The sequence below is a fragment of the Ahaetulla prasina genome, chromosome 2 (assembly GCF_028640845.1).
Source record: "Ahaetulla prasina isolate Xishuangbanna chromosome 2, ASM2864084v1, whole genome shotgun sequence".
In the NCBI taxonomy this organism is placed as follows: Eukaryota; Metazoa; Chordata; class Lepidosauria; order Squamata; family Colubridae; genus Ahaetulla; species Ahaetulla prasina.
The window spans coordinates 47772808-47788350 of NC_080540.1; the positions used below are offsets into that span (position 1 = coordinate 47772808).

The window sequence follows — 15543 nt, forward strand, 5'->3', positions numbered from 1 at the left end:
GGTTGGTCAGCCAGTTACGAATCCATCTGGTGGTGGTGCTGTCTAACCCACATTTTTCTACTTATCTAGTAGTAGGTTATGGTCAACTTTATCAAATGTTTTACTGAAGTCCAAGTAAATTGTATCGACAGCATTCCTCTGGTCCACTAATTTTGTCATTTTGTCAAAGAATGCAATAAGATTAGTCTGGCATGATCTGTTTTTGACAAACCCATGTTGGCTTTTGGTTATTACTTTGTTTGCTTCTAGGTGTTCGGTGATTCGTTGCTTGATTATCTTTTTATTGCCTTGTTATTATCATTTCCTTCTTATTTGTTTAAAGTGTATTCTAAACTTTTTTTATATGATACCTGGAATTACTTTTGAGTTTAGGCATATTATACATTCAATAGTTAACTAATAGTAACTCTAGTAACTCTACTTAGTAATAATAATAACTCTATTTACTAACAAAAAACATATTTCTGCTCCCAGTGCAATTTTGGAATATTTTTAGGCTGCTATTGAAAGCAAATCCCAACCAATTAAATGTGGCTAACATTTTGTTAAAATATATAAAACATTTAAGTTTACATTAAAAAGTTGTGTTTTTTCCCCCTTTACTTTAGTCTAATTAACTAAATTGAAGATAGGATAAAAAATAACAAGCATTTTAGCTACCAGGTGCCATCATGTCCTTTTGTAATGGTCAAATGCCACTCTTACATTGTTTATCCAACAAGTCATTGTAGCATAGATGACAATATTGGCATTGTGATTCCAAAATGGGTATGTGGATACATCTAACACCTCTCTCTCTCCCTCCAAGATCTTGAAAACTTTGAAACTAAAGCAAGAAGCGCTGTATCAGTCAGAAAGGGACAAGGAGTCATTCTATTCTGTGCATCTCCACCACACTATGGAGGTAACATAAGGCATTTTGCATTATATTCTTCAGTATTTGCCAGCATGAAGAATAGATGCATAGAAAGTCCTATGCATTTTTATGTGTATAAGATTTGAGGACAAAAATCTCATTTAGTGCTTGAACGTGCCTGCTATGATTTATGAAAATAATGGCTGGATCCTTTTCATTCCCCCCCCCCCCCACACACACACACACATAGGTAGTTTATAGTGAAATTTGTAAATTTGAATAAGATTTTTTTGTATTATTTTTTAAACAAGAACTGAACAACGTTTTTATTTTTCTGAACTGGTCAAATTCAGTAAGTATGGTCATTTCTACCTTGTGAAGATGTACTGCATTTTTTGTCCTGTTTATAAAGAAAGAGGCAAATTTTAATCAAGTATTTGTGAAAGCATAAATTGCGTTTTATTGTTTGGAATCATAAATAACTCTCTCCAGTTTTGGATTTATGGTAGGATATAAGAAAATTCTATTTTCTTTGGCTTCTGATCCATCCAATCCACTACGCTGAGTAACAATAACTTAATAACAGACTTAACAGACTTCAGAGGATAATTAGAACTGCAGAAAAAATAATTGCTACCAACCTGCCTTCCATTGAGGACCTGTATACTGCACGAATCAAGAAGAGGGCCGTGAAAATATTTGCAGATCCCTCGCATCCTGGACATAAACTGTTTCAACTCCTACCCTCAAAATGATGCTATAGAGCACTGCACACCAGAACAACTAGACACAAGAACAGTTTTTTCCCGAAGGCCATCACTCTGCTAAACAAATAATTCCCTCAACACTGTCAGACTATTTACTGAATCTGCACTACTATTAATCGTCTCATAGTTCCCATCACCAATCTCTTTCCACTTATGACTGAATGACTATAACTTGTTGCTGGCAATCCTTATGATTTATATTGATATATTGACCATCAATTGTGTTGTAAATGTTGTACCTTGATGAACGTATCTCTTCTTTTATGTACACTGAGAGCATATGTACCAAGACAAATTCCTTGTGTGTCCAATCACACTTGGCCAATAAAAAATTCTATTCTATTCTATTCTAATACAACTATCTAGAGCAGGGCCGGATCAAGCCCATGGGTTGCCTAGATCTGGCCCATGGGGTCACCCTGGGAACAGCAAAGGACTGGCCCTTGGTGCTTCTGTCAGTGAAAAAAAGAGCTTGGGAGGGCTGAGCGCAGCTCTCCTGAGTTCTGTTTTCACTGGCAGAGGGTTGCAGAAAGCCATTACAGCCAAAAATGGAACTTGTGAGGACTGCCCACAGCTCTCCCAAGCTCCTTTTTCACTGGCAGAGGCTTCCAGGAGGCAATCGCAGCTGAAAATGGAGCTCAGGAGCCTGTTTTTGCTGGCAGAGTGCTCGGGCCACCAAAGGCACCCCCGACACAAGTGACATCGAGATGGCCATGCCCACTCTGGCCATGTCTCCCCTTTCCCCCCCCCCAAGGTCAAATACAACCCTGATGTGGTCCTCAGTAAAATAGAGTTTGAAATCCCTGATCTAGAGCAAGGTGCATATAGATGCAATAATCAAGACTGCAGTACAGATTTTTAGCACTTATCATGGCCTTGGATACACTGAATAAGAAACAGAAAATAGAATTTTGTGGCAACCTATTATGATCTATGTATGTATCGTCACTGTACTTTTATTATGATGGATTATACTTCTAATGTACAATTATCAAATAACAGATTAAAAAATGATCTCTGTTTCCATCTTCTTTTACTGCTTCATCGCAAGCAATTTTTTGTAATTCTAACTGAACTGCATCGCTGATGCTTCCTAATTAATACGACATTTTGTTTTCATACTGAGTTGGAGTTCCTCATTTTTTCATACTAAGCTAAATCATTCAATGCATTTGGCAAATATGGATTATTTGAAATATGGTTTCCAAAAAGAAGAAGACCAAGCCTCTCCACCTCTGACTCTAAAAACGTAAACTATTTCCAAACCTTGCTTCAAATATAAGAAAGAAGGAAGGCAGGAAGGCAGGAAGAAAAAGAGAAAGAGGGAGGGAGGGAGGGAGGGAGGGAAGAGGAAAAGTCCAAAGCTCCCAAAATTTCAATCTGCCTTTAGTATTATAAATGGAGATGTAAACCAAATGAATACCTAAAAATGAGTTGGTAGGTAGCACATATCTGAATATATAAATAAGATTGCTGCAGTTTTTGCTTTCTTGTTTTGGAAAATGAGTCTTCTGCCTGTGGAAACTTGTGGAGACAAGCAAATTCTGCCAGTTTCAGAAGAAATCTATAAACGAGCTTCCATGCTCTTTATATTTTTACAATAATGTTATTAAAGTTTACAAATATAAAGATAAAAACCTAATACAAACTAAAGAAAATAATTGATAACTTAACATCTTTGCTAATACCTTCAGTTAAGAAAAATATATTTTACCTTAACTTTGTCCTTTAGTAAAATAAAAATTAAAAAAAACCCATCTGAGTTCTGAGTGTGCAGATGCTACTTGTGTCTCTGTTATGTCCTACAAAACTCTGATGTCTCATCCATGGTCCCAGCTTCTCTTTTTGTATTCCCTTGGATGTCTGTTCATGTCTGAAGTTTTTCTCCCACCTCTTTTTCTCCTAATTTCTCTCCTAGATGAGGGAGTCAAATTATTTTCCAAAGCACCAATAGGCGAGACAAGGAACAATGGCTGGAAACTAACCAAGGAGAGAAGCAACCTAGAACTAAGGAGAAATTTCCTAATGGTTTAACAGCAATTAAACAATGGAATAGCTTGCTTTCAGAAGTTGTGAGTGCTCCATCACTGAAGGCTTTGTCTGAAATGACACAGGGTTTCCTGCTACTACTAGAAGACTTCCAAGGTCCCTTCAAATTCCGTGATTCTATATTCTAGTTTAAAGACCCCCTTGATGAGATTGAAAAGGTACCTGCCAATTTCCCCCCAATTTTAAAAAAGATATATTGCTTTTTTTCCTAAGAGTCCTTTCTGAAGATTAACTAATAGGTTAACTAAAATCCAAATCTTTCACAATAATGCCATTTGCTTAATAGGTTTTGACCCGGGAAATCCTGATTTCTCTTCTTCTGCAATAAAGTTTCAGCTGAAAGCACTAATAACAAAATGCTACCTAGATTCTCAGTTGCTTTATTATCCTGACTAATGTCATGTAGGCTACAGAGATTCTTTCAAGGCCCCCTTAGTCATGTTATTGTTGGGCATCTTATGTGACCAATCTTCATATGGCTCAAGAGGAAAAAATAATTGTCCATAGAGTTGAACATTCTTTGTAACCTGGATGTCACATAAAGTGCTGTGAGATAAGTGGTTCTGGAAAATACAGGTAATCCTTGACTTACGACCAGCATTGAGCTCTGTTGCTAAGTAAGACATTTATTAAGTGAGTTTTGCCCATTTTTTGACCTTTCTTGTTACAGCTGTTAAGTGAATCACGGCTGTTGTTCATTTAGAAACACAGTTGTTAAGTGAATTTGGCTTCCCCATTGACTTTGGTTGTCAGAAAGTTACAAAAGGTGATTACATGACCCAACACCCTGCAACCATCATAAATATGAAGCAGTTGCCAAGCATCTGAATTTCAATCATGGGACCATAGGGATGCTGCAAGGGTCATAAGTGTGAAAAATGGTCATAAGCTACTTCTTTAATATTGTTGGAACTTTGAATGGTCACTAAGTGAACAATTAGAAGTTGAGGACTACCTATAAGGACTACCTTCTCGCAATGTCATATTGGGTCTTTACACATTAGCCAGCAGCCTTGGTTAATTATGACTCACATACTACTATAACATATGTCTTCTTTCTCTGAATGGCTCTTAGATTTCATTGATCTATGCAGTGTTATGCAGAAGGGTTTCTAATCATTTTTCAGGCCATGGTGCCAGTTGAAAAAGAAAATCCAGAATTCCAGATCAAGAAGCAAACTGTAGTGATAGAAAATTTGCTGCATTCAAGTGAACCAACCCTCCCCCCATTTTTTGTCCTTAGTCTTTTAGGAATCATTGAGGTCTGTTTATGCTCAGTATGAAAAGCCTAGTTCCAAGGTAGTAGCTGACTGTCCTCTAAAGAAACAAAAATATGTGATACCAGTTTCTAAAATCTAGTGGTATTGAGTGCTTCCTGTCTTCTTGATTTGTGTTTTCCTTTGCTTTTGACCAGGGGAGCTATTGCCTTCCATGTATTGGGGTTGTTGTTTTTTCTCCCGTTCTTTGCTGTTTTCTTCATTTCTCTTCTTGTACTGGAGAAATTCATTGATGCATTTCAGGTTAACAACTCTGTCTATCAGCTTTGGAAGCCAAATTAGGCCGGAAGCTTCCATGCTGCCACCTTCTCATGTGTGGGAAAGTAGGAGGGGGGATTTAGTAGAGGCGTTGTCTTTAGACAAAATAGCATTCTTCCTGTCAGTCAAAGTCAGGCCGATCCTTCATCTGAAGAAGGAATGGTCGGAGTGCTGTCTCGAGATATGACGGATGGTGATTGGAGCATGTGATCGACTGAGGAATGTGGGGATGGTTTTTGGGGTTTTTATTTACTGAGGGAAAACCCAGACCTTTCAGATTTCAGTTTTCCCAGATGTGCCGGTTTACCTATTCTAGTAAATAGAACTTTGAAAAATGTTTGCTTCAGAGTTTTTACTTGCAGTTGGATTTTTTTCTGGAATGCTGACACCGTCCTCAAGTGATCTAGTGGTTAAGATACGAGGCTACCAACTGGGAGACTGTGAATTCTAGTTTCCCCATTGGCATGAAAATGATCTGGGTGACTTTGGGACAATCACTTTCTCTCAGCCCAAATCACTGTACAGGGTTATTGTTGTTGTGGGAAAATAAGAGGTAAGTTCTCTGCCTTGAGTTATTTATAAAAATTATAATAAATATTTTTTTAAAAAAAATAAAGTCCCTGCACTTTCTCCCCAGAAAGAAATGAGTTTGTACTTGCAGTAGGAATAGTTTAAGTCCATGATGGTGAACCTATGGTATGTGCGCTCAAAGTGGCATGCGGAGCCATGTCAACTGGCACATGTGGCATCACTCATTCCTATTCCAGGTTTCTGGCATGCATGTACATGTGATGATCAGCTAGCCTTTCTGCATGTGGAAGTGCCAGAAACTAGAAGAGCTGGTCTACCATTTTCCTTCATGAATATGCATGCCGGCCAGCTGATCTTCATGTGCACATGTGCGCCAGACACCTGGAAGAGTAACTAGCTAAAACTGGAAGTTGAGTAGCTGAAACCAGAAGCTTATTTTCGGGTGGGCGCCTGCACCCTGGGTAGCTCCTCTTCCAGGTTGTGGCCCAGACATGTGCATGCTCCTTTTTCGGCACTCAGTGCCGAAAAGGTTCACATCACTGGTTTAGGTCCTTTTCAAGTGAATACACTTTTCAAATCACAGTGATGCTTCCTTCACTGCCCAAATTACCTGAAGCTTTTTTTGCCGTATCCCCTAATTAAACTTCCATGCAAGACTTCCTTTTTTTTTTTTTTTTTTTTTTTTTTTTTTTTTTACATTTATACCCCGCCCTTCTCCGAAGACTCAGGGCGGCTTACAATGTATAGGGCAATAGTCTCATTCTATTTGTATATATTTACAAAGTCAACTTATTGCCCCCCCAACAATCTGGGTCCTCATTTTACCTACCTTATAAAGGATGGAAGGCTGAGTCAACCTTGGGCCGGGCTCGAACCTGCAGTAATTGCAGGCTTTGTGTTCTTAATAACAGGCCTTACCAGGCAGAGCTAAACCGGCCACTTCCTTGTTTACTTGCTATAGTCTCAGGTACCTACAAGCTGCCTCTCTGGGTGAACACTAGCTTGGACTGAAAAAAAGGGTGGAAAAGAAAGAATGCCTGCCCATCAATCCTCTGTGAGTTGGGTTCTGGTGAAACTGGATCTCTTGTGTGTCTCAGCTAGGTTAGCAAGAGCGATGCTCCTATCTTATATTTTTATTTTATTTTATTTTATTATTTATTTATTTATTTATTTATTTGTCAAACACAACATTACATATAAGTATGAGTATGTAATAACTATATTAATTGGATATAACAAAAGGAAACAATAGGACAGGAACGGTAGGCACGCTGGGTGCTCTTATGCACACCCCTTACAGACCTCTTAGGAATGGGGTGAGGTCAACAGTAGACAGTCTTTGGTTAAAGTTTTGGGGATTTTGGGAAGAGACCACAGAGTCTGGTAATGCATTCCAGGCATTAACAACTCTGTTACTGAAGTCATATTTTCTACAATCAAGATTGGAATGGTTCACATTAAGTTTAAATCTATTGTGTGCTCGCGTATTGTTGCAATTGAAGCTGAAGTAGTCTTCAACAGGAAGGATGTTGTAATAGATGATTCTATGAGTTAAACTCAGGTTATGTCGAAGGCGGCAGAGTTCTAAATTTTCTAAACCCAGGATTTCAAGTCTGGTGGCATAAGGCATTTTGTTGTGATCAGAGGAGTGGAGAATTCTTCTTGTAAAATATTTCTGGACATGCTCAATTGTATTAATGTCCGAAATGAGGTGTGGGTTCCAGTCAGGTGAGCTGTATTCGAGAATTGGTCTAGCAAATGTTTTGTATGCTCTGGTTAGTAGTGTAATTTTTCAGGAGAAGAAGCTACGCAAGATTAAGTTTACAACTTATATAGTGGGCAATCATCCAGAAAACAAATCAACATCACTCAGGAAACTATCAGCTATTAGCAGTCATAGATTCACCAAGAATTGTATATGATTGAATGGATAGCAGCAGCATCAGAAGCAGGGAACGTCAGTCTTTCCCCCTCTTGTTTCTCCTATCTCTTCCGCCTTTTCTAATTCCCTTGCCAAATTCTTGTTTGCTCTTCCTGGTTGTTTGCTCAGTTCTCTGCTTGTGCTTTAGAGAAGCCATGCTTTGAATGTCAGGCACATGTCTCTGCCAAAATACTGCAGCTATGATTGCAAAACTTGGATTAACTGTATTATGCAGGCAGAGAGAGAGAGAGGGAGGGAGGGAGGGAGAGAGAGAGAGAGAGAGAGATTTGGAAAACATCTTTGATAGATCCCAAATGACTTGCTGTTTCTAATTATAGTCACATAATATTATAGGAAGTCAGCATAAAGTTCCTCAGTACTGCTGTTTACAGAGTCATAAGCATCCCATGGGATTTGCAACTGAAAACATAAATAATATTTGTAAGATGGCATTGAGGATGGCAAGGAATTGCAGGGTGAAGAAAAGAAGCAACATTTGGAAATGAATCTGTTGGCAGAAAGTTTTAAACTCATGAATTATACATTTAATTAAGAAATGCTAAACTGCTAAATTTCAAAACTTCTGATTTACTGTGCTTTATTTGGGGAAAAAAAAATTAATTTCCATGCCACTCTTGCCACTGCTGGAGCATGATAGAGAGAGCTCCACCATCAGCTGTCAAATTCCAGGCAGCCATAAAGAAAATTGTGACAGAAGGTGAGAGGCCACAAAACAGAAAGGCAGCAAGTCACACAGATTAGTGCAGCACGGAAATCAGGAAGCAGATGAAGTACTGGCACCTACAGGAAATAGCTATGTTGGTGCAGAAGGAGAGAGAACCCCAAAAAAGTGTAAAGTGTAAAGGTTAGTTGATTTATCAAAACATCAGAATGTCAAAGCGCATAATCCAAAATGAATGAATGAATGAACAAACAAACAAACAAATCTGGGATCCATTCTAAAGAAAACATTGAACAGAGCAGATGTCAGTCCAATGGCTACTTTTGTAGTTCATGTCTATCAGTGCCGGTTTACTGTCCTTCTGGTTACAGCACCAATATGGGGATATGTTAACTCTAAAGAGCATAGCAAAACTCAAGGCAAACACTGATAATGCCTAGAAAAAAAGTATAGTGAAATGGAGTTCACCAACCCTGGGCCATGGACTGGTAACACCACCGCTGCCACCACTGCCGGTCCGCAGAGCCAGAAAGATTGGAGACTGCAATAGTGAGTCACTCAGCAATGAGATGGGTGGCATATTAAATGAATGAATGAATGAATGAATGAATGAATGAATGAATGAGAAAACCTACATAAAATACCTACATATACTCATTCGGAAACAAAACAAGACCTCAAAAATTTGCCTGTTTTTATCTTACAGTAGCCATAGGAATATCTGGAAACGTTCACTGTCTGAATGTTCCTAACACCATGCAATGTTGCTCTGATAATGTCAGCATCCATAGGAAATCTATTAACCTAACAAAAACTGGCTCTGGGCATAGCTTTGAAGGTGCATTAGTTTCTGTGTGTACAAAGAACAATGATGAGACAGAGTTCTTGGCCATGTTGAATTCAACACATATGTTTTCCTATCCACAGATGTCTACTGTACATATATGGGACTGTCTTGTGCACAGGGGTTTCATCTGAGTGGTGTGGTTTATTGGGACTGTCCATGTTTGTCCTTTCTCCATTGGCACCTACTCTGCCAATGTCTTCCTTTCTACTCTGTTCCTATGTATTCATCGCAGTCCCAGCAAAGTGAAACACACTTAATTATATTGGTTTTAAAGTAAATTTTCCTCATATTCTGAAATCCTTCAAGGGCAACCTCAAGGCACCCACAATCTGTTGAGGTTTTTTGTTGTGTTTGCTTTAGAAGCAAAATCTTTGAAGGAAATTGGGTGACTGTGGTGGCTTGAAACAAAGAGGTAAGAGATGAAGGATACTTTCAGCAATGAGATCCATTTTATACCAAGATAGTGACTAAGTGAGGGACGTGGTGGCTAAGACGCTGAGCATGTTGAACAAAAGGTCGGCAGTTCAGCGGTTTGATCCCTAGTGCCACATAATGGAGCGAGCTCCCATTACTTGTCCCAGCTTCTGCCAACCTAGCAGTTCGAAAGCACATAAAAATGCAAGTAGAAAAATAGAGACCACCTTTAGTTGGAAAGTAACAGTGTTCTGTGTGCCTTTGGCATTTAGTTATGCTGGCCACATGACCATGTAGACGTCTTCGGACAGCGCTGGCTCTTCAGCTTTGTAACTGAGATGAACACCACCCCCTAGAGTCAGGAATGACTAGGACATATGTGCGAAGGGAACCTTTACATTTACCTAGCAACTAAGCAGTGAGAAAGGGCAAAAGATGATAACTTCTTTTTGCTGAATGTTTGGATAATTTTATCAAAGGACTGGGGAGGAAAAGGCTTTAACAGAGACTGAGCTCAGTTTAGACAATGAATCCACTATTGGATCTCTTAGACATATATTTTTAATTTTAAAGAGAGAAACTTTTGAAGATAAAGTTATGGAATTTCTTTTCAGTATTAATGAATGAATGAATGAATGAATCAATCAATCAATCAATCAATAAACTTCATTAGGGTCATTGACCAATAAAAAAAAGAATACACTTTTGAGAAAGCAAATAAAAATTGTAATAAAACTAATTATGAAATGGATCTGATCCATTTATTCAGAGAAATAAAATCACATTAGTTAGAGAATAAAAACTATAAATAGAATGAATATGGGTGGTCTGGAATCTGAGATTAATGAGCATCTTTATAATAAAGGCAATGTAACAAAACATGTCTTCATGTTTTAATAATTTAATAATTTCTTCACATACAGGTATTTTTTTGTTGTTGTTTGAATTGAATATCCTGTAATTTCCCTTTAACAGCATTTTTTTTTTTTTTTGGGAAAGGCATTAAATCTTGGACTGTTCTGAATTTAGAAACTGTACATTGGCTTAACTATCTCCCTGGCTTGAAAAACAGGAAAGCAGCTAAGCATGAACCCAGATTTAGACAAAGCAGCCAGATCTAATCAGCTCTCCTGATCCATGGCATGCTGTTTAAGGGGCACCCATTTTCCATTCTCAGAATTGCATCACGTGAGAAATGATAGTGTTTTGGTTTCTTCTGCCAAAGAAGATAGCATTATTTTGTTTTGTCCTAGTCAGTTAAAAACAGGGAACTAACCCAAGGGGAAAATTAGAGGCTTTAGCCAGTACAAGAAAATGCATGTCCAACTATGACTCACAGTTTTAGTCATGCTGGCATTAAGTATTAACCATGCACACTGTTTTCTGCATGGAGTTTTTCTGCCTCTTCTCGTGCCAAAGCTCTTGCTGATTAACTTGGAAAACATACTTGGTATCTCTCCTCACTTACATAACAAAAACTGTCTACCTCCGCATTCCTCTGCCATAGCCTGGGTTTTGTTTTGTTTTGTTTTGTTTTGTTGTTTTTGTGTGCCTTTCAGTCCATCTTCACTCCTGGCAATCAGATGAAGAAGTTTCCTTGCAAAAATTTTGGAAGTGGTTGGCCATTGCCTCTTTCTTTGGGTTGATAAGAGGATAGGATAGGATAGGATAGGATAGGATAGGATAGGATAGGATAGGATAGGATAGGATAGGATAGGATAGGATAGGATAGGATAGGATAGGATAGGATAGGATAGGACAGAGCTGGAAGGGTGATTTGCCCAAAGTCACCTAGATGGATTTTGTGCCTAAGACAAAAACAGAACTCAAGGTCCTTTCAGCTCCCAGTCCAGTGCCATTACAACTGATGCTTCTCATGTTGCTATACCTATACCCGAGGCAGCTTCAAGTGACTTTTGACTCTAAAATGACTCTTTTCTTTTTTAATCAGGCAACAAGCCACAACAGTCTTTCTCTGGGTGCAACCTCCACCAGCTTTGATAAATATTACACTAAGGTGATCTCTCAGTGTTAGGGTCAGACCAGCACTTATTGGCCACGATAGGCTGGTATAAATGTACCACCCCTGCTCTGTGTATTACCCACCAGAGCCATTCTTCTTGGGCAATGGGACAGTCCATTTTTGAAATCGGGGTTTCCATGAAATATGTAAGCCCATATAGCAACTGACTAAGTGTGGCAGTGAGATTTGGGTGACATTTGGGTGACATTTGGAAAGAAAAGGCTAGTATTCTTTATGCCTTTTCTTGGTTCAATCTCCTTCTATGATTGTCAGCTTTGCTTGAATATGGGTTTACTTCTTCTCCCAAGAGTGAAAACCCATGTTTAAGAACAGGGCTGTCAAACTCAATTTCATTGAGGGCCGCATCAAGATTGTGTTTGACCTTTGGGTGGGGGCATGTGTGTGTGTGTGTGTGGCCAGAGTGAGCATGGCCAGCTCAACGTCACTCGTGTTGGGCATGCCTGTGGTGGCCTGAGTGCTCTGCCAGTTGAAAATGGGTTCCTGAGCTCCATTTTCGTTTGTGATGTCCTCCTGTAACCCTCTGCCAGTGAAAACGGTGTTCAAGCAGTGCAGCCCTCACAAACTCCATTTTTGCTGGCAGAAGCAGCATGGGCTGGTCTTTTGCTGTCTCTAAGGTGGCCCCATGGAGATCTAAGCACCCCATGGGCCAGATCCGGGCCCCAGGCCTTGAGTTTGACACCCCTGTTTAAGAACAACCTTCCTAAATAGCTATCAGACATAGGTGGATTGTGAAGTGGAAGGCTGTGGGAAATTATCAAGTTGTATAGACAATGAGCTATCCAGAAATTTTGTTTATTGCACCCTAAACATGTAAAGTCAGTGGATGACTTTGGGCTAGTGACTTATTACCACTCAGTACAAGCTTGTATTTATAGGAAAATTGGAGGAATGAGGGCTACGTGAAATTTCTTGAGCTGTTAGAGAAAAGGCAGGATAGAAATCAATCAAATAAATTACCGGTTGAATTTTAAGGGTTTGCTTTGCTGACAACTTGTACTAATTTCTTCATCCAAGTCAATAGTCAGAAAGATTGTCATCTTCAAATGATGCTTTTTAAAATCTTTGAATCATTAAAAGAAATCACTCCTGGCTTTCCAAAGACAAAAATTAAAATAAATTAATACAGTTAGGACAAGAGAAGCCTGCTGTTCTCCTGAAACCTAATTCTAAAGTAGTTGTTATTTATAATTATCAATGAACTTTGGAAAGCATGTCAATCTGTCTCATATTATCACATTATTTTGATGATCCCAGGATCTTGACTAAACAAGGAACTAAAGAAGTAAAGCAGTGAAGATCAAAACACAGATCTTCCTTTTTGTCTGCTGTCAGTCTGATCCTAACATTGGTCCATAGGACTGAGCCTGTTACTGGATCACATGCAGTCTGAAGTGTGAAAATTTATGCAGGAATTGCTTTCAAGTTGACAGCAAGGATTGTGCTCTATGATGGATGAAAGGTTATATATTGAATTCCAAAGCATCAAAATCTTTGTGATTTAGCATAGCAATCCCCAACCTTTCCAGCCTTGTCAACCAGCAGGGGAGGAAGGGAGAGGGAATGATTATTCATGAGTGGTGGGAGAGCAGGAGTGGCAGGTGAGTGTGAGCAGTTCCATTTTCATGAGCAGAGGGCACATGCATCTGCCACTTGCACAAATGGAGCTGAGTGCAAACGTGTTCATCTGCTGTTTGTGCAAGTGGAGCTATGAACACGCATGAGCTCACCCACCACTTCTGCAGCCCAGTTCCGAATGGGTCGAGGCTCAGTAGTGGTAAGGAATCTATTTGTTCATTCTGGACCCTTCTTATCATAACTCACAAAGTGATAATTTTATAGTGATGGTTTTTTATTTTATATTAGACCATTTGGTATATTGATTTTTAAATAGGCACTATTCTATTGTAATCACACCAGGATAAAAAAATGAAGGAAAAGGATGTCTGCATTAAAAACAAAGAAGAAAAACACATAAAGCATTCTATCCAATATTTGCTGATATGCATTATTTCATTTAATTAAAATCAAAGCAAAGGTAGTCAATAAATTAAAAAATATTTCATGTTCTAAACATGTTAACTCCCTTAATTTTGTTAGGAAAATATATACAATAAGCATTTGATATTTTCCAGATTTATCATTCACTTGGATTTTCAACAATAATCCCTTATATGTTCAGGAAGATGATCGTCGGTTTGTCTCTCAAGAAACAGGAAATCTATATATTGCCAAAGTGGAATCTTCTGATGTGGGTATCTACACTTGTGTAGTATCAAATGGAGAAATAAAACAAAGTGTTCAGGGCCCACCTACACCACTTGTGCTTCGGAGTGATGGTAAATTTTGGTTGCTGTTTATAATATAATTCTAATGTTTTGTTTTTTTTGTTTTTTTTTACATTTATACCCTGCCCTTCTCCGAAGACTCAGGGCGGCTTACAGTGTATAGGGCAATAGTCTCATTCTATTTGTATATATTTTTACAAAGTCAACTTATTGCCCCCCCAACAATCTGGGTCCTCATTTTACCTACCTTATAAAGGATGGAAGGCTGAGTCAACCTTGGGCCGGGCTTGAACCTGCAGTAATTGCAGGCTTTGTGTTCTTAATAACAGGTCTTAATAACAGGCCTTACCAGCCTGAGCTATCCGGCCCTAATGTAATGTATTTACATTAATTCTGAAATGGCACCCAAAGTCTGCAGAAATGTACATAGATTTGCACTACCCATCTGATTTAAGGATTCTTTGGTCAGACATGAAGAATCAGCACTACATTCTGAGTTACAGTTAAGTGGATTTATTGGTCATACCTATACACAAGAATCTGGTCAGCATCAGGGGTGAAATCTACTTACCTTCCTTACCGGTTTGGAAGCGCATATGCTGTGCGCATGTGCAGAAGGTAAAAAACACATGCTTTCCATGCCGTCTTTCCCTCTGTGAGCTGAGATATCTTTTGTATGATAGTTGTCAATGTTGCAGTTCTTCCTCCTGTCTCCCACAGTCATTCTCACATCCCATTTCAGATATATGAATAGTAGATTAATATACTTCACAACTGACTTCAGATTGTATGGTGCCATTTGTTCTTCCAAATAAATCTATTGGAAGAAGATGCCAAAAATCCTTCATTAAAAAGTTAAACTGTGAACTGATCCAATTTAATGAAAGTTTGACTGGATCACTCCATTGATTTCCTTGTTTCAAAAAATATAAGCAATGCAGCTTCATCACTCTGCCTTACCTTGCTTGCTTCCCGTCTTCTGATGATCTGATGTCTCCTCCAATGATTTCAATAGCCTCCAATAATTCCAATAAGATATGCAGAACCTTCCTCCACCTGTAGGAACTACTGGTCAAGACTTCAAGTTTTGTCAAATGACTACTGATGTAAATCCCTTTGCTTTGAAAAGGAATATTGTGTTGCCTCTGTGATGCAATGTGCCTCATCAAGGGGAATGCCAACTCAGATTTATCAAACTGCTAGTCCCTATCTTGAAGTAAAAACATTATTGTTGTTGTTGTCTTCACTACTGCTTTTGCAATCCAATAACCAATAAAAAAAGAATAGGTTCTCTGGATAGTTCACAGTTGATCAAAAAGTAAATACACATCAGTGGGAATACACATCTGACTGTATGGGATAAGAGAGGGAGATATGGAAAGAGACAGAGACAAAAACAGAGATAATTTACCATGTTGTTGTTAGTTGTGAAGTTGTGTCTAACCCATCATGATCCCATGGACAACATTCCTCCAGCTTTCCTGTCCTCTACCATCCTCTGGAGTCCATTTAAGCTCACATCTACTGCTTCAGTGACTCCATCCAGCCACTTCATTCTTTGTCATCCCCTTCTTCTTTTGCTCTCAATCTTTCCCAGCATTAGGCTCTTCTC

At 38.8% G+C, this 15543-nt stretch overlaps 1 protein-coding gene across 1 annotated transcript in view; it reads left to right on the forward strand.

Annotated features, from left to right (window-relative positions):
- Positions 1–15543, forward strand: part of CNTN6 (contactin 6) — a 199193-nt gene that overhangs the window by 44799 nt on the left and 138851 nt on the right. Inside the window, 2 exon segments of the mRNA XM_058167816.1 lie at positions 809–904; positions 13779–13982. Coding sequence (XP_058023799.1) covers positions 809–904; positions 13779–13982 — 300 coding nt within the window.